Here is a 23330-nt window from a genome sequence, read left to right on the forward strand (position 1 = left end):
AACTGTGATTGGTTGTTTGACATGTCGGTCAAACGGCCTCATGGGTGGGCCTTGGCCAATGTAAGCTGCCATGGATTCCAGACCTTCAGCCGTCAGTCTGAAGGTCTGGCTACGCGAGACTATGGAAACATTAGCTTAGCAACATGCTAAAGTCTGATTGAGTTGAGCAAGTCCGTATTACTGCGCTGATAACATCACAATTTCACAATTATAATATTTGGTATAGTTTAATTATGATAGTTTGATTATAATTCATATTCTAATAACAATAATAATTTATATTATAACATTTACATTCTAAAATAATGATGATTTATGTTATTATTTGTATAAATATACAATGTATTATATAATGGTATAATAATAATTTTTATTTTATTGTTGTTGATGATGATGATTATTATTATTATTATTATTTCAGTATAGTCCAGACTTCTTCACTCACAAGTGAATCTGACAGTTATAATATCACAACTGATTGTGATCTAGTAATAAAAGCATTTATATTATACTAGTAGTAGTAGTAGTAGTAGTAATAATTAATAATAATAATAATGGTTAATTGTCAGATTCAATTGTGAGTGGAAAAAGTCTGTAGGACTGTGCTGATAAAAATCAGACATATATATATTATATATATATATTGTGTATATATATACACAATAATAATAATAATAATAATAGTTGTTGTTATAGTAACTATATTGTGATATTACAATATTTATATATTAATTATCATTATATTATTATTAATGATAGTATTATATTAACTGTATTGTGATATTATAATATTTAATCATCTTAGTAGTAGTATTATTATTGAATAATTGCATTTGTATTGTCATATTATGTGAATTCTGTCAGGAGCATTATCTGTGTACTGTACACAAGTGACCATTAAGAAAGTTCCTGTCTATGTAGGCTGTTTAAAATCAGTCCATTTCACTCAAGACTGTGGCTCAGAGGAGGGCAGTAGACAACAGACAGCGAGCGTTTTGGAACATGACATTTGACTAGTGGGCTTTGATGCCCATGTCTTTCTTAACGCAGTAGCTGCAGTCAGATGATTTCTGCATTTACCAACAATGTCCCTGTGTTTTTCCTCCTGAAGGCGGCTCTTAAGAAGTACCAGATGGAGCACAAAAGCAAAGGAGAGAGTCTGGAGAAATGCCAGGGTGAGCTGAAGAAACTGCGGAGGAAGAGCCAGGGCAGCAAGAACCCCTCCAAGTACGGCGAGAAGGAGTTGCAGGTGAGCCCCCACACCACCGCCACGGGCCGTGAACAGAGCTAGCGTGTCACTGTGGGCTCCGTCGAGGCCTTTGAAAGGGACGGAGGTGGATGGATAGGCACTGGTTCAGCAAGACCACCTACATCATGTTAATGCTGGGATGATTTTAACAGCGTCTGAATGTAAGAAGTGCTGCGAGCCTCTCGTGGCAGAGAGAACATAATGGGTGGGCGAAAGCCGTAGGTGTGTATACAAACAGCGCTGCGGCATATCAGCGAAGAGGCTGCGCTGAACACACACACACAAACATCACAGTTGTTTTTACTGACTTTCTTCCCTGTTTAAACTGCGCGAGTGGACCCCAACCTGCCGTATTAATTGCAGTGTGTGAATGCTGGCCTGCTGAGAGGAGTCTTACACTGTGACAGCGGGGTTGTGGAGACCTGGCATAGATCAATAAGCAAAGTGCATGTGCTCTCTGGCCCAGAGCTCTCAGGAAGCTTACTCGCTCTGCCAAGTGTGAAAGAACGGCCCTCCTGACCCCATTTTAGAGCCATGGTATCCCTGATCGGCTCACACTTCCTTAAAACATGGCTCTGCCAGTGTGTTTGTATATATATATATATATATATATATATATAATAGTTGTTATTATAGTAACTATATTGTGATATTACAATATTTATCTATTAATTATCATTATATTATTATCAATATTATTATTAATGATAGTATTATATTAACTGTATTGTGATATTATAATATTTAATCATCTTAGTAGTACTATTATTATTGAATAATTGCATTTGTATTGTCATATTATGTGAATTCTGTCAGGAGCATTATCTGTGTACTGTACACAAGTGACCATTAAGAAAGTTCCTGTCTATGTAGGCTGTTTAAAATCAGTCCATTTCACTCAAGACTGTGGCTCAGAGGAGGGCAGTAGACAACAGACAGCGAGCGTTTTGGAACATGACATTTGACTAGTGGGCTTTGATGCCCATGTCTTTCTTAACGCAGTAGCTGCAGTCAGATGATTTCTGCATTTACCAACAATGTCCCTGTGTTTTTCCTCCTGAAGGCGGCTCTTAAGAAGTACCAGATGGAGCACAAAAGCAAAGGAGAGAGTCTGGAGAAATGCCAGGGTGAGCTGAAGAAACTGCGGAGGAAGAGCCAGGGCAGCAAGAACCCCTCCAAGTACGGCGAGAAGGAGTTGCAGGTGAGCCCCCACACCACCGCCACGGGCCGTGAACAGAGCTAGCGTGTCACTGTGGGCTCCGTCGAGGCCTTTGAAAGGGACGGAGGTGGATGGATAGGCACTGGTTCAGCAAGACCACCTACATCATGTTAATGCTGGGATGATTTTAACAGCGTCTGAATGTAAGAAGTGCTGCGAGCCTCTCGTGGCAGAGAGAACATAATGGGTGGGCGAAAGCCGTAGGTGTGTATACAAACAGCGCTGCGGCATATCAGCGAAGAGGCTGCGCTGAACACACACACACAAACATCACAGTTGTTTTTACTGACTTTCTTCCCTGTTTAAACTGCGCGAGTGGACCCCAACCTGCCGTATTAATTGCAGTGTGTGAATGCTGGCCTGCTGAGAGGAGTCTTACACTGTGACAGCGGGGTTGTGGAGACCTGGCATAGATCAATAAGCAAAGTGCATGTGCTCTCTGGCCCAGAGCTCTCAGGAAGCTTACTCGCTCTGCCAAGTGTGAAAGAACGGCCCTCCTGACCCCATTTTAGAGCCATGGTATCCCTGATCGGCTCACACTTCCTTAAAACATGGCTCTGCCAGTGTGTTTTTAGTTAGTTTTATTTGAATTTTCCATTTCCATTTAGTTTGAATTTAATCTAAAAGTAGTTTTTTTAGCATAATTGTTGTTTATTTTCAGAGAGTTAGTTTAGTAGCTGTCCTCTTTTTCAGCTGCCTTGGTTCCGGATTATTTTTCCCATTTGTTTTTCCCATAGGGATTTTTTTAAAAGATCTTCATTAAAAAGTTATAAGACATGAACAAACCAACCAGCAACGAGGTGAATCACAACATTACGAGCAAAAATATATTTGGAAATCAGAAAAAAAAGACAAATACAAGACTGTATTTAGTGGCTTTTAATGAGGGAAAGGACTACAGTCCCATGAAGCACTGCAAATCATATAATCAAATTAAAAATGATGGATGAATATTGATTTAAAGATGTTGAGCATGTATACAGAAGCAATGTATTTTATGTTTAATGCAAAATATGGCAAGGCAAGTCTTTTATTTATGGCAAAATATGGCAAAAGGAAAAGTTTTTTTATTATTTGTATAGCACATACACTGGTAATTTAAAAACTGTCTTTACATAAAGATTTAAAAATAATCATAAGATAAATTAATTAATACATTAATTTAGAATGTAATAAAATGTAAAAAAAACAAATTAAAAGCATATTAAAAGAAAAGAATACATAAATAACATGATACAGTGCAATCAGTTGGATGCAGCTCAGTGCTCATTCAGTAAATGCTCCATTAAACAGATGTATTGAGCTGCATATATATGTACAAATATTTAAGTAGTTTTTGAGAAAACTGTAACATTTGCCGTTCTTACACATTTATTCAGAGTGCTTCATGGGAGTGTCGCGATTCTCTGATTGGTGGAGGTTTTTTTGTGGAATTGTGGGTAATGTAGTTTGTTTGTTTTTTGTTTTTTTTAACCAGGAATTGTGCTGTTGAACATCTTTTTTTTTTTTTTTTAAAGCATTAAAATAATGCATGTTACCTTGTCAGAAAATATGGGAAGTGAACATGTGGTTGCATCACAGGAATAAATTACATTTTAAAATATATTCAAATAGAAAACAGTCGTTTTAAATTGTAATAATATTTCACAATATTACTGTTTTTACTGTATTTTTGATCAAATAAATGCAGCCTTGGTATTAACAAATATTACCGACCCCAAACTTTTGAACGGTAGTGTAGAATTCAACTCATGCACAGTCTGTCAGCTGTTTTACATTATTTAGTTTACTTACCTAATGTGTCTCATCCAATCATATCTGTTTCATAAATTAAGAAATAAGTGTCAAGTTTAAGAACACGTTTACCCTTGGTAAGATCACTGTAACACACTACGGATTAGCTTTAATAAAAGAAAGCAGACACAGGTGTTCAATTAATAGTTTGATGTATTAATATTAATGCTTGCTCAGAGTTTGTTTCAGACCTTACAGTTGCCAAGCAACAAAGTCACTCACCACATTAATATATGTTTGGTCACGGGTGTGTGTGCATTCAATGACTATGAACACAGCCCATTCAATCAAATGCTGTACAATTCCACACTTAGATGATATACATAGATATATATTATGAGTTATTTTGTTTCTGATCTTTTAAAAGATTGATTTTCAATACCTGCTTTCGTCTAAAGAACAGAGCACCTTTCATTTTCTCCCTCAGAGCTTTTTACATGTAAATGTGGCCTTGAGCAAGAGCAAGAAACGTCAGCTGATTTAGTCGCGAGCCCCACGGGCCCATAAAGCAAAGTCTGAGTGTACACATACATAAATTCATATACTTCATCTCCATATTACCATAAATCACACCGTTATCGCTGAGAGTGACGGCGGTTTGGAGGTTTACACCACATTAATATATAATGTTTGGTCACGGGTGTGTGTGCATTCAGTGACTATGAACACAGCCCATTCAATCAAATGCTGTACAATTACACACTTAGATGATATACATAGATATATATTATGAGTTATTTTGTTTCTGATCTTTTAAAAGATTGATTTTCAATACCTGCTTTCGTCTAAAGAACAGAGCACCTTTCATTTTCTCCCTCAGAGCTTTTTACATGTAAATGTGGCCTTGAGCAAGAGCAAGAAACGTCAGCTGATTTAGTCGCGAGCCCCACGGGCCCATAAAGCAAAGTCTGAGTGTACACATACATAAATTCATATACTTCATCTCCATATTACCATAAATCACACCGTTATCGCTGAGAGTGACGGCGGTTTGGAGGTTTACGGATTGCGATTCATTGAAAAAAGCTCCACGAACAGGCATGAATTGACTACTTTGACTGAGCATGTTCAGATGACTGTTTATACATTCCGTTTTTATCGCTCTCGTCTCTGTTGTACCTCCGTCCCCTCTTCTTTTTTTCCCTCTTCCTGTTGCTGCTGAAATAATTAGTCGCTGAAGTCCCTCTGAAGATGCTAATTAGCTAATTATTCAGTTCAGTAGAGTGGTCTGAGGTGCAGCGGGAGGGATATGAGATTCGGCAGAGGTCTACGGCGTCGGCGCTCGGTGTGATATCGCAAGTTAACAGACATGTCATGCTTCTGAACGGTGTGGACTCCTCCGCGAGTTCAGGGAAAGCAATTAGAGTATCTACAGAAGAACACTTGCACGCGCTGTTAGCGCACACGACTCCGGCTTGAGACTTATCCCGGGAGAGCCGGGGCTGGAGAGGAAGCGGCTGTGCCACGCGATGAAGGACTGCTGATGTCAGAAGAACGAGCGGAGCTGTGGCTATATCAGGCTGACGCAGCGGGAGACGCAGCAGGAAGCGTTTAAGTTTGAGAGGGCTTTGTGCTTTAGACATAGAGGGATTCCACTTCCCATTCGGCGCACAGCCAGTGTCCAAACAACACTGCGAGCACTGGGTAATTTAAGAAAATGGACTGCCTGTTAAAAATATTACATCATTTCTAGTGCTGTCAAACGATTAATTGCGAATAATCGCATCCAAAATAAAAGTGTTTGTTTCCAAATATATATGAGTGTACTGTTTATATTTATTATGTATATATAAATACACACACATTCGTGTGTATATTTAAGAAAAAAGTGTTATGTTTATGTAAAAAATATTTATATATAATATAAATTATATGAATATAAATATATACATGTAAGTAAATGTAAATATTTTCAAAATATATACTGTATGTGTGTGTATTTATATACACATAATAAATATACACAGTGTACACATATATTATGTAAACAAAAACTTATTTTGGATGCGGTTAGGGCTGCACGATTAATCATAATTAAATCGCGATTAGGCAGAAGCTGCGATTGTCATGCGTATCTTTCAGTGAAGCACGGTTCTGTGATCAGCAGTAAATCTCCATCCAAAGGCCAGAGGGCGCTCTCGCGCTGAAACTCCAAATACGCCTCGCAGAGGAAACCCAGGAATGCCTATGGCTGCAGCTAAATTAACAGAAGATTTAACTGCTTTCATTAATTCAACGTGACTAATAAACACACGACTACGACAATATATGGTTTATCTGAGTTCGTCTTATTAGAATTTTTATTATAATAAAGTATGTAAGGCAATGCTAATCGACACAGCCTTTGCTTAGAATACTACGAAATATTGCGTGCCTTATTCTGTTTAAGAAGCCAGATCATCTCACAGAAGGATTTATTTCAAACGCTCGACTGACGTTATGAAGGGAGTTTGGAGTAAAAGCATGTTATTAAATGTCATACTTTCAGATTCAGCATTTACTACACAGAGCCGTAGTTCAGTGACAAGCTACGCAAACAGCTTTCATAACTGCAGAACGATATCTTCGATTTCATTATCGCACTATTATATCGTCTGCAATTATGAACGCGATTTGCGTAGCTTGTCACTGAACTACGACTCTGTGTATTAAATGCCGCTCCATCTGAAAGCACGTGATGGAGATTTACTACTAATCACAGAACCGGCTTTATTGATGAGATCCACATGATTATCGCATTAGATTAATCGTGCAGCCCTAGATGCGATTAATCGCAATTAATCGTTTGACAGCACTAAAAATGTATTTAATTCCTAAATAAAGAAATGTAGCTGTTCTTCATTTGAATATTTGCAGGTCATTTTGATAATGTTTGCCGCCAATCACAAAATCGACAAATGAAAATGTCAAATCACTGCAAATGATTTTGTTCATCGTAAATGTATAAGTTTCAGTGGTATAACACACATGAACTGTTGACACATGGAATTGTTGCATTGCATAATGATTTTGACTCCAAAACCCCCTTTTTTCAAACCCCAAGACAATATTTGGAGGCCTTTCTATCCTTCCAGGCTGATTTTATGGCTAATAGAAATGGGAGAATATGAAACTGAGGAGGAAAACACCCCAGTTTTATTCAGAGGCCCAAACTGAAATGAAATTTTTCATAATATTTCCTGCAGTTGCTGATATTTAAACATATAATGCACTGCAATACATTGAAATGTTCCTCAAACGCCAGATTAATCATATTTGATACATTTTAACCTGATTTTTCTATTGAAACATTTGCTTCAGTTCAGTAGGTGTTCATCTTGAAATATTACTAATAATACTGAAGTTATTCTTATATATAGTTTATACAATTCAGATTTCACTGCAAAAAGACACTGTCAATGTACAATACAATAAGTATCACAACCTGAATGGTGAAATTTTTTAAATTATACTAAAATTAGTGCTTAATTAAAAATAATTAAATTAATCGCACATTTTTTTCTGAAATGAATCGCAATTAATTGCACCTAACATTAAAGTTTTTAAATATACTTTTTTATTGCAATAATTTCACCTTCAATCTTTAAATTAATGTAGAAATGACATAAAGAGAGAATATTTTTAATATTTGTTTAATGGCATCTTTTTTATGACTGAAGGCGAGTATCACTGATACCAATACTACTGATGTCTTTAGGAATTTTTTTTTTTCCTAATATTTAACCATTGACTATAGCCATTCAACATTACAGTATAATTGAGAGCTATCAATTGTAACTTTTATTAGACTTTAAAAAATAACTTCTAATTTAAGTGAACTTAAAACAATCCTTACATAAACCCATTACTATAAATGTCATATTTAGTTACCTGTGCCCTTCAGCAAGTAGGAAATACACAGAAATTTAATAAAGTTATCAAACGCTAAATTCTAAATTAAATATAGATGAATCCTTAAAGCTACAAAAGTTATTGACTTCCTCTTTTTTCTTGCGTTTTTTGATGAACAGACATCACAGCAGCTGGGTTATTAGGTTATTTTGGCTGCTTTAAAGGCAGGGTATGTGATTTTTCAAAAACGCTTTAGAAAACTGATTCGGGCCGAATCGCAAAACAAACTTGTAGCCAATCAGCAATAAGGGGCGTGTCTACTCGTGATGTGGAGGAGAGCGCGTTCAGTGCATGGGACGGACATTAGCCGAGCCGAGCGACAGAAAGATAGAGATGGCGGATAAAAAACAAAAGAGGAAAACGTCTGCGGAACGATAAGGCAAGAAGTAGGACACGTGTAAATATCGGATCAGCTTTCCAGCGCTGGAGAGAACTCAAGGAGCGGAGGCCTGCGATCGGACGCCGAGGTTGCTTTGTTTCTTCTCAATAGGTGAGTAACACCGTGTCTACAACAGCTAAAGTCTGACTACACTGGACGCGATCAAGCGACCATTGAAAACCATTTGAAATGTGTGTCAGCAAGTCATAAATAGAACCCGGCAGCAGTTTTCTGTCGGGATCTGTTGCGCCGCGCCGCTCACGTCCGTAGACACGGTGTAACATTAGTTTTGCTTTGTTTCACAGAACTAATCGATGCCTGGGTTGCATACATATATGTGGGGCGGAGCTATCAGAATAGGGGCAAGACCCTTTTGGGGTAGGGGCGTGTTTGTTTTGGTGATTTCAAATATCAACATTGGCTTCCAGAAATCACTTACTCTGCCTTTAAGAGCTGCCGCTGCTGAACGTGACATGGATCTGACACGCATCGTATTTTCTCACAACTCTTTACTTTTTCTGACCCATTTCAGGTCTTTAAGTCTCTACTAATGAGCTGACGAGTTGAGTCGGGTGTGTGTGTTAGATGAGGGAGACAGTTTTGAAAACCAGTGCATTTCAGTGACAGAGTTCTTAATTGTGACTTGTATATAACAAATAAATACCTTTTACTTACAAGTTATGGTTATGTTGATTTAGAGGCCTTAGAATTTTACATATCAAATATGATACAGTGGACTTTATAGGGTTAAAAAAACAATTAGCCTTTTTGATAGATTCATCGCATGTGTGTTACTGTATATTATTAGACCATGCTTGAAAATATAGCTTTTCCTAGCATGATTAGAGCAAAACAAGCTAAATTTATAATGCATTTGATAGAAATATGTTATTGGCAATAAGTAGAAAACCACACATACCAAAAAATTAGTAGTAAATGCAGTATATTTAATGCAACCAATGTTGTGCAAGCTGTGCATGGATTTTTTTTCTTTTTAAATGTCATCTTGGCAAACACTTTGGAGGTTTCAGTCTTTCCCTGTTCAATTAGATCCTGCAAGAACTTGGATAGAAAATACCAAGTTTCCAATAACTGTAACTATGGTATTTGATTAGAAACCATGCCCTTTTGAAAGCATTCTGTGGTAATACCATGGTACTTTGATATACATCATGACACTGAATGATAAAGAATGTGTTTGAATGGAACTGCCGCTTTAGTTGCATGGTACTGTTCAAAAACACAGTATTGTAGATTTGTGTTTGTGTGGTTTTGTAGGGCTATTCATTTTAAATGAGCAGTTCATTGGAATAGGTGTTGTTTTGTGGGGAGGAATTCAAGATAGTGTTGACACTAACATAAGCATAACAATACCTGTGTCTGGAATTTCCCTACGGCACATGTGTCTTCGGTTTCACTTGTTAGAGAAATGTGCCTTGTGTCATAATAAACGTTGGAATGGACTGGTTCAACATTTCCCAGAATCCAACACTGCCGTTTTTAGTGAGGTTTTTAGTTTTCTCCATATTAAAGTAACATATTGTGTGCCTTTGGTGAGAGAGATGAGACAAGCTCATAATTGGTCTGCAACATGTCCCGATACCATTTCCCCATCTTATTGCCAATCACATACACTACCAATCCAAAGTTTGGGGTCGGTAAAAAGTTGTATGTTTTTGAAAGAAGTCTCTTATGTTCACCAAGACTGCATTTATTTGATCAGAAGTACAGTAAAATCAGTAATATTGTGAAATATTATTACAATTTAAATGAACCGTTTTCTATTTGAATAGATTTTGGCAAAGTGTGGTTGGCAAAGCTGAATTTTCAGCATCAATACTCCAGTCTTCAGTGTCACATGATCCTTTATCAGAAAAATTTTCCAACAGAAAATTCAAACGAACAGCATTTATTTGAAATAGAAATCTTTTGTAACTTTACTGATCAATTTAATGCATCGCTGCGAAATGAAAATACTTGTTTCGTTCAGGAAAATAAAACGTATTATTAATATTATTGATATTTGAATACTCAATAAAATAATAATTATGTCATAGTTGCTGTAATGTAACACCAGTATAACCATCCAGCCCTTCTTTCCACTGTCTCCATTAATAACTAGAGCGTGTGTGCTAAAGCCACATGACCTGTGTAACATCTTTCACAGCAGCTGATTGAGCAGGTCTGACAGCTTCCATATCTGAAACGAAGGGTCCTGCCTTCTCCATCCATCACTCCATCAGCACGCCTGTCATCCGTGTCATGCCTATCCACGCGGCCGTCTGCTGTCATGACCTCTAATGCATCTTTTCATCAAACACTCATTCCCCATGTTCTAGATTTCCGTTGTGCTTTTCCTCATTTCACCTCCTGTGCTGTCGTACCTCACCGTGTCTCTTTCACACTGCAGTACTATATACTGACTCATAGTGGAGTTGTATCTGTGTTTTTATTCTGGAGGGGAAATAAAACACTCAGCTTTATCTGCGCTGTAAAGCAAGTTTGTATCTCTGACTGATGTATTATTCTGCAAGGCAAAATCTTACTTTAAAGTCCAGAAAAATGACCCTTTCTTAATGCATTTTTTGCTTTTGTGAGCTTGTTTCACTGGAAAATGTTACATTATTTAGGTATAAAGGGGTTTTGAACAGCGTTTCATGCTTTGTACCCATTCATGAGCAATGCAGCCCTCTAAAGACCACGGGTCGTCAACAGGGCGTTCGTAGCAGCCGAGGTTCTGCCAATTATTGCTTGATTTCAAACTATTTTTTATTATTTTTTTTATTTTTTTTGACACGTACGTCCATACAAATTATCCAAAAAGAAAAAAAAAACATTCTTAGGGCAAGACTCCCATTGTTTTTTTTGTTGTTTTTTTTTATTGAAAGCTGATCGGACTAAGATCAATGACGTAATTTCATTTCATGCTGAATTTAGTAGTAATAATATTTTAATAATGATTATTTTAATGGCTTTGCCATGTAAGCCAGTGTTATTTGATAATACTATTTTGATGTTATGTATATTATAGTTTTTAATATTTTGAATATTTTTTTTTTTTAATATTTTGTTTTATTAATTTTAGTTAAATATTTAATCATTAATTTTTATTTGGTTTTTGTCATTTGTGTTAGTTTTTTTTATTGTCTACTGTATATAGTTTTTATGAAGTTTTAGTTTATTTAGTTTGTTAGTTTAATACATACACCTAAACTAAACTAAAATAGAAAATGTTGCTTTGGCAAGTATATATACATCATTTTATTTCAGTTAATTTTTATTTTATTTCAAGTAATGACCATTTTATTTGTTTGTTTATTTGTTTATTTTGGTGATTTTAAGTTTGGTTAATGATAATAACTGATGACTAAATGTGTATATACATTAATATTCTACTAAACACATATACAGTAACAGTTCCTACTTCATCTATTAAGACCTTGAGACCAACAGTAGCCTACTGTATACTGGCTTTTACAAAGGGTGTCCAAAAAAATGGCTTGTGGTTTTTGTTAAATGGTTAATAGCATTTAGTTTTCAGGTCACAGTTTGACATGATTTGCTAGTGACTGGTGGTATTTATAATATTTATAATTTAGCAGGAGACATGGTACAGATCTGAATACACCCCGAACAAGGAGATGATGTTGAATAGTGTTTCTGGAAGAGGAGGACAGACATTTTTAAAATGCATAAATTTGTTAACGTTTTGGAATTAGCATATTGATGAAAGATATGAACTAAAATCCTCAAAACCTACATGTCGTCTGTAATTCAATCTTCTGTTGTTCCTCAATAAATGTAAGCCAGTTGCCATCAGTGTAAAGCTAGCGCCAACCTGTGGTTAAAACTTCAAACTGCATGCACTCAATTCAATCGGGACCTTGTATTTTGATGTTGAGTCGTGAACAAAGGTTATGTTTTATTTTGTGGATTCCCAGTCTGTTAATACTCTCTTCAACAAGCTCTTGTTTGAGATAGTTCAGTCTACAGGACCCAAATGAGATAGAAGTCCATCAACTCTCTCTATAAAACTCCTCTTACTGGTTTTACAGCCCATTAATTTTACATCCCAATCTTCATTTTAACGCAGTCGAGCTTTCGCCGTGTGACTGTAGGAGATTTTCTGCTCCATTAGATTTCTGACTCTGACTTATTCTTCTGCGTTCACTCCCTCTATAAATCCATGTTTTTATTTTAAATAGTTTCCATCATTGATTCTTGATGGTGTCTGAAGTGCTTTCCTCATTATAATGCTTTTCTCATCACAGGCCAATATAACCGAAATGCACGATAATACCAGTGGGCAACGGGGAGTCCCCCTCGTCCTGTTGTGGGTAAATTGGAATAGGGCACTAAAACACCTGGATGTGTTGAGATAATGAGTTCTGTAATGGTTCTGACATTTCCGGGAGCCGAGAGTTCCCACTGGGGATGTGAGAGAGGGAGATGGCAAGGTGATTATGGGCCAATCAGCAGAGAGCTGCTAGAGAAAAGATCCTTTTAGTATTCATAAGAAAAACTATCGCGCAGACATCTAAAACGCATTCATATATTCATAGCACTCCTACTCAGGTTTTAATCTGGAGTACAGTCACAGACAAAACAACACTAAAAAGCACCCATTTTGTAGTGCCATAATGCATGAATATGGTAATCATTCAGTACCATGGTACTGCCGCAATACTTTTTGTAAGGCTTTAAAAGAGGACAGGCGTACTACTGCAACCAATTATTTACAAAACTCTCTACATTCTCTTAAAGTTTCCTGTCAGTACCAAAAAGAGTTTAACAGCCTGATACTAAGCGAGGACATTTTTAAAGGGACAGTTTACCCACAAATGAACATTCTATCATCATTTAGCCTACTAATATCGTTCCAAACTCCTTTTTTTTTTTTTTTTCTGTTAAGCACAAGAAGTGAAATTTTGAAGAAAATCCTTGCTGCTCTTTTTTTCTATAATGAAACCCAATGAGTGTTTGTTTTCTGTTAATTACTATAACATTACCTTTTAAAAGTTTGGGGTACGTAACATTTTTTTAAAGAAATTAATACTTTTATTCAGCGCGTACACATTAAATTGTTTAAAAGTGACTGGAAAGGCATTTATAATGTTACGAAAGATTTCAATTTCAAATAAATGCTGTTCATTGAACTTTATATGCATCAAAGAATCCAGGAAAAGACAGGTTTCCACAGAAATATGAAGCAGCACAACTGTTTTTTAACATTGATAATAGGGCTGCACGATAAATCGCATGCGATATTTAACGCGCATCTTGTCAGAAAGCCGGTTCTGTAATCAGCGGTAAATCTCCATCACATACGTGCTTTCACATTGAGCAGCATTAACTACACAGAGCCGTTGTTCACTGACGAGCTGCGCAAAACGGCTTTTCTGACAAGATGCGCGTTAAATATCGCATGCGATTTATCATGCAGCCCTAATTGATAATAAGAAAACTTTCTCGAGCAGCAAATTTGCATATTAGAATGATTTCTGAAGGATCGTGTGACACTGAAGACTGAAGTAACAATGCTGAAAAATTCATCTTTGTTTCACAGGAACAAATTACTTTGTTAAATTGTAATAATATTTCACAATATTACTGTTTTTACCGTATCTTATAAATGTAGCCTAGCATAAGAGATTTCTTAAAAACATTTAAAAAATCCCAAACCCAATTTTTTTAACTGTAGTGAGTAATTAATAAATTCATATCCAAAGAACCATATAGCCAAACTAAGAACCTTACACATCAAAAATGTTTTTTAAGGAAGGTCAAAAATTCAAGAACCTTTATGTGCATGTATTTACAAGCTTTTTGCATGAGTTAACCATGAGTTTTGTATGTAACTAACTGCTTTTCCTTTTATCTTCCTCAGTACGTTGAGACTATCAGCAGTAAACAGAGTGAGCTGGATAGCTTCATTGCAGAGGGCTACAAAACAGCACTTTCAGAGGAACGTAGGAGATACTGTTTCCTGGTGGACCGCCAGTGCGCCGTGGCCAAGAACAGCAGCGCCTACCATGGCAAGGTGAGACCCAGATGCTTTTTCCTTTGCTGTACAAGATAGACAGCATCACCACCGATGCACTTTCACAGTCTCTCCTGTAATATGGCTGAAGATAGCAGCAGTTGCCATGGCAATCCCCAAAGATCAACCCTCACAACCATCTCTGTTGGGCACAGTTTGTTTGGGCTTATTGCAAAGATGAGATTTATTCTCCCCTGCAATTGTCTGTGTTCCAGGAGTGCCTGTGAAGTAATGCACGCCGTTTCTGACATATCAATTATCCGTAATAACGGAGCCACTTCCCCACGGTAAAACCACATCATTGCAACTCCAGTCTGCATGCAGAGCAGTTATTAACATCAGCAGGTGTTCCCAACCCATATGCAATCTGCTTAAATGCACCTTTTTACATCTGTATACTTGTGTGTGTGTGTGCTGAAGGGATGTTTGCACATGGCTATTTTCTGTAATATGTCATTGTATAACTTGCTCGGACTAAACCGTAAACCCTGATCGTGGACTAGACGTGTGGTGATGTCTTCTGGGAATGTAGTTGAAGCTGTACGGAGGGGCGGAGAGAAGCCCTTCGTTTTCAAGAACATCCTGTCCAGTAGCTAATCAGTACGGAGGCGTGTGTGGGAAGAGTTCAGAAAGGGCGCACTGAAGAGGGAGAGAGAGCGAGTGTGGTAGAATCAGGAGCCGTGAGTGTGTTGTGTGCGTGAGTCACCAGGAGTGGGCGGTAGGACGGAGACGAAGGCCCCTCACCCACACTGCAGTGTGCTGTACTGTAAGTGGTCCGAGATGTGAGAGACCTATTAGCAGTTGCTCAGAATCACCAACAGTCAATTGCTATGAATATGATGCAAGGTGAATTATATGTTGAAAGGGTTGTGCTACGTTAAAAATCTAAAGCAAAAGACAGAGGTCAAGAAGCTGAGGGTCAGATGGATGGATCCCTGCAGGTTAGGGCTTTTTCAAAACTCTTAGCACTGTTAACTTTGGCTCATCCTTTCCCCCACTGTTTGTGCTATGGATAACAATAAAACCTTAGATCATGCAATAAGGATATGTGCTATTACTTTTGCCATCAGTTGATGGCGTCTTAATTTTCATATGGATAATACAAAGGCAAAAAAATCCCATTAACTTGCATTGTTGGAGGGACCCAAACCATATCTAGAGACCACAGTATCATAGATACTTTAGGTGAGGCTTAATTTATTTGTAAGCAATTAGTTGACAGTCAGAACAGCAATTACTTGACAGTCACCCTAAGAGCACACCATAATCCACTCAGAACACCCTGATAACACACCGAAAACCAGTCAGAACACCTTAACAGCACACCAAAAACCAGTCAGAACACCCTGACAACACACCAAAAACCACTCAGAACACCCTGACAACACACCAAAAACCACTCACAACACCCTGACAACACACCGAAAACCACTCACAACACCCTGACAACACACCGAAAACCACTCACAACACACCGAAAGCCACTCACAACACACCGAAAACCAGTCAGAACACCCTAACAACACACCAAAGACCACTCACAACACCCTGAAAACACATCAAAAGCCACTCACAACACCCTGACAACACACCGAAAACCACTCACAACACCCTAACAACACACCAAAGACCACTCACAACACCCTGAAAACACACCAAAAACCATTCACAACACCCTGACAACACACCGAAAACCAGTCAGAACACCCAAACAACTCACCAAAAACCCGACAACACACCGAAAACCAGTCAGAGCACCCTAACACCCACACCACAGACCATTTCACAACACCCTGACAACACACCAAAGACCACTCACAACACCCTGACAACACACCGAAAACCACTCACAACACCCTGACAACACACCGAAAACCAGTCAGAACACCCTGACAACAGACCGAAAACCAGTCAGAACACCCTAACAACACACCAAAAGTCCCTGACAACACACCGAAAACCAGTCAGAACGCCCTAACAACACACCAAAGACCACTCACAACACCCTGACAACACACCAAAAACCACTCACAACACCCTGACAACACACCGAAGACCAGTCAGAACACCCTGACAACACACCGAAAACCCCTGAAAACACACCAAAAACCACTCACAACGCCCTGACAACACACCGAAAACCAGTCAGAACACCCTAACAACACACCAAACTGACAACACACCGAAAACCACTCACAACACCCTGACAACACACCGAAAACCACTCACAACACCCTGACAACACACCGAAAACCACTCACAACACCCTGACAACACACCGAAAACCACTCACAACACACCGGAAACAGTCAGAACACCCTAACAACACTTAAAAAACCAGTCAGAACACCCTAACAACACACCGAAAACCAGTCAGAACACCCTGACAACACACCAATAACCAGTCAAAACACCCTAACAACACACCAAAAACCAGTCAGAACACCCTGACAACACACCAAAAACCAGTCAGAACACCCTAACAACACACCGAAATCCACGCAGAACACCCTGACAATGCACTGAAAACTATTCCCAACACCCTAACAGTACACTCCCAGCAACCTAAGGGCCCGATCAGACGGAACACGTTTTTTTGCAGTGAGAGGCGCCTTTTTTTAATTGTTTTCTGTTGGTAGTGAGTGTTTTGTGCGCTGTTTATGCACCCCGGGTGCCTCGAGTTTTTGGAGGAGCACTCTGAGTGCCTGCAGTTGAAAAAAAAAAAAAAAGCAACTCTGAGCGGAGAAGCGCCCGACGTCATTCGCGTTTTTTTTCCCATTGTCCAATCGAAGGAATGGAGAGGAGGGCCTTCTGTTGTGGTGACGAAAGTTTACCGTTGCTTAGAAAGTCCGGAGACTACAATGAGAAAAACTTTTGGTGTCTGTCGCAGGTTACCTGGAGCTGTATTTTTTTTAAGGTTTTGCTAATATGACAGTTTACTTAACAGCCAAAAACAACGATTTTAGAGCGCTCGCTCTATAATCCTTTGATTAGACTGACAGGACAGCTGATTTGGTGGTTGCCTAGCAACATAAAAACCGTAGCGGCACTGCTCTTTTTTAAAGTCACCAAAAAAAAGGCAGTGTGTTGCGCCTCGCGTTTTCAGACCTAAAAAACGCGTTCGTTCTGATCAGGGCCTAAAACAACTTTGCTATAACTAAAACCCAGTCAGAACACCCTTACAACCACCCAGAACCATCCTAATAGTACCCTATAAACCACTTAAAACACCCTAGCAACACATTAAAACACTCGGAACACCTTTGCAACACAAAAAACATCTAGAACACCCTAGCAACAAATTCAAAACACCTTAGCAACTCGTAAAAAAAAAACACTCAGAACACTTTAATTACACACTATAAACCACTTAGAATACCTTAGCAACAACCCAGAACAACAACCTACTGAGAACCACTCATATTGAACCAACCATATTGAAACACCTTGGCAACCACTCAGATTGTGTTCTGAAAGTGTAAAAATCTAGTCACGATTTTGAAGTAGTAACAATAACTGTAGTAACTCTGGTGTTTTGGCAGAAACTACAGTTACCATGGTATTTTTTTTTTTTTTAATGAGCAAGTGTAGTGGTGTAAAATGCACAGAGGACATTTGGCATATCTCTCTCTCTCTCCCTCATTCAGATACATTTTAGCACACCATTTATGGTCAAACCTTTCCAATGCCATCCTAAACTATCTCTGGTGCTTTTTCCTTGTTTGTAGGGTAAGGACTTGTTAACCCAGAAGATCCCAGTGTGGCAGCAGGCCTGTTCAGACCCCAACAAGCTGCCCGATAGGGCCATGCTGCTCGCCCAGCAGATGAGTTCTGGATCTGGCACTCTTCTCTCCAGCCCTCTGCACTCCTCCAAGGGCAACCTGGTCATCTCAGATCCCATTCCTGGAGCACAACCGCTGCCTGTGCCCCCCGAACTAGCTGCCTTCATGGGAAGTGGCCTGGGCCATCAGGGGGTTAGTAGGGAACATTTGCCTTCTGTTTTACAAGGATTTATTGTTGATCAGAATATACAAAACAGCATTTCAAGCGTCTCATGTCTTAATGTGAAAAAGTAAACGTTCATTTGCATACTGCAGCTTTAGCTGAGCGTAGGACGATTCAACCTCTTTAAAACTAATTTCTGCAGGCAGTGCTTTAGTTGAGTCGCCCCTCACTAGAGCAGAACGCTCACACAATGTTAATACAATAACTGAGCCTCCATAGCCATAACGCACTCTCTCTATTGGCGCTGCTGCTGGAGTGATACTCGTATATAACAGAGCTTGTTTAGAAGTCTGGCCTCGTCTGCTGGTTTAAAGGGGTCATGACATTAATGTTTTTATTATTTTAATATGTTCCCTGAGGTTCAGTTCTAATGTTAATAAGGTTTTTGCACATATAAACCCTCAATCTGGCCCTCTGTTCAAAAGATCTGTTTTTAAGGGCTTCTTCCTTAAAGGAGTAGTTCAACTAAAACTGAAAAATCTGCTGAAAATTGTTCACCCTCAGGTCATCCAAAATGTAGATGATGTTGAATCAGATTTGGAGAAATTTAGCAGTAATATCACTTGTTCACCAGTGGATCCTCTGCAGTGAATGGGTGCCGTCAGAATAAGAGTCCAAACAGCTGATAAAAACATCACAGTAATCCTCAAATCCAATCCAACAAGAGTCCAATCCATCAATTAACATCTTGTGAAATGAAAAGCTGCGTGTTTGTAAGAAACAAATCCATCAAGACATTCAAACTGTGGATAGACTTTTTCACTGGAGAAAGCAATATTATGGATTATGAACTCGTATTTTATGTGACACTTTAAAGTTAAAATGCCTTAATGATGAATTTGTTCATTACAAACATAGCTTTTCACTTCACAAGCCATTAATTGATATTCTTACTGGTTGTTGTGTGGATTACTTGTGGATTATTGTAATGTTTTTATCAGCTGTTTGGACTCTCATTCTGACGGCACCCATTCACTGCAGAGTATCCATCGGTGATCTTTACCTTGGATGGCCTGAGAGTGAGTACGAAATTATTCTTCTGTCAAAGTGAATGTTCTTCTACTCTTCCATTTGTCCTGTTGTCAGGAGTAGCTCCCTCGCATACACTGTAATGTCAGTAATTGAACGAAATTCCCTGGCTAAAAAAATCCAGACTTTTGTGTGTGTCTGGCATCGCTTATTTGGTGATCTATATGCTTGCAGCGGCTAATGGGTCCTGATGGCATGTCTCTGGTGAATGGGACAACGGGGGTCCATGGAGACGACTACTGGACGGAGGGCGGGGTCTCTCAGGGAAGACCACCCTCTCCACAGAATCAGTCTCAAACACAGAGCCAGCCCCAGAGACAGGTCAGCGATGTCTATTCCAACACCCTGCCCGTCCGCAGGCCCCAGCCTGCTAAAAACAAGACCACTGTGGGTAAGAGAAACCAACCCTTCTGCATATTACCTTTGGGCAAATGGGGGTTTTTGAGCCATAACGTGCTTTTTGATCTTCTGGGCTTTCGTTTTTCATCCCCAGAACACGGTTATTATCGCTAACTAAATTAAAAACTAAACTAAATCCATGGAAAAAATTTTTTTACTTAAAAATAAATGTTAACTAAAATTAAATATTTACAAAGTTTTATTTATTATTACTTATTTATTATTTAAGTTAGTTGCCAAGACAATCTTTTTCATTTAGTTGAAAGTTGAAATACTAATATTACTAAAACCAAAATATAAATAGATAAAAACTATATAGATAATATAGAGACAATATAGAGTTAAAAAATAAGTTAAAAGAAAAATAATGAAATGACAAAAACGCAGCAAAATTACTGCAACTTTAACAAAATGTCAAATGAAAAATCGAAAAAAAAAATGGTTAGATGTTAGGTTAGATGGCTAAAATATGTTCAAAATGTTTGACAGCTTATCTTAATACCTCATGGGACATGTAAATTGTATAAATAAATTAAGAGTAAGTAAGTTAATTGTTAAAATTGATTTAATTTAGTTAATTCAGTGTAAACGAGTGTTTTATTTATTTATTTACACCCTGATTATTATTATTATTATTATTATTTGAATCTTCTCTAGGAGAGACACGGACTCTGCCCAGGTCAAGTTCCATGGCGGCTGGTCTGGAGAAGAACGGACGTTCTCGTGTACAGGCCATTTTCTCCCACGCGGCTGGAGACAACAGCACCCTTCTGAGCTTCACTGAGGGAGACATCATCAACCTGCTGGTGCCAGAGGCTCGGGACGGCTGGCACTATGGGGAGAATGAGAAAAACAAGATGTAAGCATTCAATGATGTATACATTAACAACAGAACTTACTTACAGAACTGGGGGAAAATCGATTTAGTAATGCAAAATATTTTGAAAATCAGAGGAAAATGAATGAGTACTGAACGTCTTTAATGAATCCATGCCATTGCTAGGATTTCTGGGACCCTTGTCCTGTCCGTTTCTGATTATTCTCTTGAGATAAAAACCCTAGAAATCTCCCATGTGTCTCTTCTAGAGTTTCAAAAGAGATCTCAAACTGTGTTGATATTTGCTAAGATGCCAAATCATAGTCACATTTATTATGAACTCAATATGAACATATCTCGCCAAATTCTCTCATTCTATCTACGTTAATTTTAGTTTAATATAAATGTAATTCTATACTCTTACTATATATGAACAATTATCTTTTTTGTTTGTTTGTTTTCATTTCTCCTGGGGAAAAAAAATCTGAAACTAAACTCATTTTTGATGGAAACAAGCTGACAACCCCATTGAATCCTACACTACACTACCCATAATCCTAGAGAGACTGCCTACTTGGATCAGTCACTGTTTCCATGGAAATGATAACCGCACCAAAAGAGCTTAGCAGCGCCTGCCAGCTCCCATGAGACATATTTCCCTACACCCTCTAACTACTTATGTATTTGCATACATTTAAATATTTTGCAATAAACAAAGACTTACAGTATAGTTAATATGTGCACCGTGAGTCCTCTCCAGACAGCGATTTAAGCAGAGATAAATTTGATTACAAGAGTGTTTTACTCCGGTGAGTAGTCTGAGAGGAATGATACTCTGTTTGCTCCCCATTTAATCTATTTTCTATTTAGAAGAGTATTTCTAAATAAACTTGAGATATTAAACTTTGGCGTATTCTTCGTACACTGGGTTTTAACCATTGTCATGGATGTGGAGTTTCTAAAGAAAAGCTTTTTAATTTCAGGCGTGGCTGGTTTCCTTTTTCCTACACTCGAGTGCTGCCTGACAGTGACAGCGAGAAGTTAAGAGTCAAGTAAGTACCCTGAACACTCTTTACACTTGGCATTAACATGCATTTTCAATGATTGGATCACTCGTGGACAGATTTTGACCACATCTGATGAAGGTGAAAATGCAAATGCATTTTAGTTATCAGCTATGTAGGAATATATGATGAGGTTATACTGAAAATTATCATATACTTCACTTTGCCTAAGTGTGGGCCGCAGGTTCTGGGCTTTTCTTTTTCTTCTTCTTCTCTGGTGATTTGAAAGACAACAGATATTGTGCTCTTGTGCTTTGATTAAATCACTTGATTTAATCAACAGTATCTGATTATTAATCAAATGATTTCACTGGATTATGGTTGGAATGCTCATTTCTTTTCTTCCCGTTTCTTCACTTCTAGCATCCTTTATTGAGGAGTTCATAATTAAAGGAAACACATAAAATGATTAACACAGCCTCAGCACAACCGATTCAGTTAACACAACCTCAAATGCAAAACACAAATGGTATTTATTTGATCAAAAATACAGTAAAAACTGTAATATTGTGAAATATTACCATTTAAAATGTTTTCGGGCACACGATCCTTTCAGAAATCATTCTAATATGCGGATTTGTGGCTCAGAAAACATTTCTTATTATTACCAGTGCTGAAAAGAGTTATGCAGCTTAATATTATGTGCCATTATTAATGTTTTTTTTATTTTTTTTATTCAGGATTCTTTGATAGTAGAAAGTTCAAAACAGCAGCATTTACTTGAAATAGAACTATTAACAAATTAATGTAATGATCAATTTAATGCATCCTTGCTGAATTATTGAAAAAAAAAAATCTTACAGATCACAGCTTTTGAGCAGTAGTGGGTGGAAGTAGATATTTGCATTTGCATCTCTATCTGATTATACTGGAGATGCATTGGAATAAATTCAATACGGCGAAAAACTAGCCAGATACAAAACACATGTTAAAGATGACTGATTGACTGACCTTCATCCTGTAGTCTTCACCATGGGAAGAGCAGCAGCACTGGAAACCTGCTGGAGAGAGAAGACATGTCCTTGCCCATGCCTGACTATGGTCTGACTGCCCGACTGTTGGCACAGAGCCTAACACAGACTCGACCACGTCCCTACAGCATGACAGGCTTCGCACAGGTACACACACACACATTAGCATTAGACAGGAATCTCTCACTAATGTCTCCTTTCTTGGGATTTTTTCTCTTTCAACTGCTCAAAGCTTAATCTGTGCGTCAGCTCTTCTTTAATCTGCTGTGTAAAGATTACTGCATGGGGGTTTCTCTTAACATGCATGATTTTCGTATTAAATGGATAGTTCAGCCTAAAATGAAATTTCTGTTATCATTTACTCACTTTCATGTTGTTTCAAACGCATATGACTTTCTTCTGTGGAACGCAAAAGCTGTTTTCAGAAGCTTCACTTTTTCACTACAGCGAACGCTTGTTGCCCAGGGGCAAAA

At 38.1% G+C, this 23330-nt stretch overlaps 1 protein-coding gene across 7 annotated transcripts in view; it reads left to right on the forward strand.

The window, feature by feature from the left end:
• Positions 1–23330, forward strand: part of baiap2a (BAR/IMD domain containing adaptor protein 2a) — a 90191-nt gene that overhangs the window by 57964 nt on the left and 8897 nt on the right. For 5 of the 7 annotated variants that reach the window (XM_016516181.1, XM_016516184.1, XM_016516185.1 and 2 more), the window contains 7 exons: positions 1112–1249; positions 14420–14572; positions 18301–18546; positions 19781–19997; positions 20663–20864; positions 21806–21874; positions 22851–23004. In XM_016516181.1, coding sequence (XP_016371667.1) covers positions 1112–1249; positions 14420–14572; positions 18301–18546; positions 19781–19997; positions 20663–20864; positions 21806–21874; positions 22851–23004 — 1179 coding nt within the window. The other 2 variants (XM_016516186.1, XM_016516187.1) reach the window with 2 other exon arrangements.

Source organism: Sinocyclocheilus rhinocerous, unplaced genomic scaffold, assembly GCF_001515625.1.
Source record: "Sinocyclocheilus rhinocerous isolate Xijiao unplaced genomic scaffold, SAMN03320098_v1.1 scaffold115, whole genome shotgun sequence".
Taxonomy (NCBI): domain Eukaryota; kingdom Metazoa; phylum Chordata; class Actinopteri; order Cypriniformes; family Cyprinidae; genus Sinocyclocheilus; species Sinocyclocheilus rhinocerous.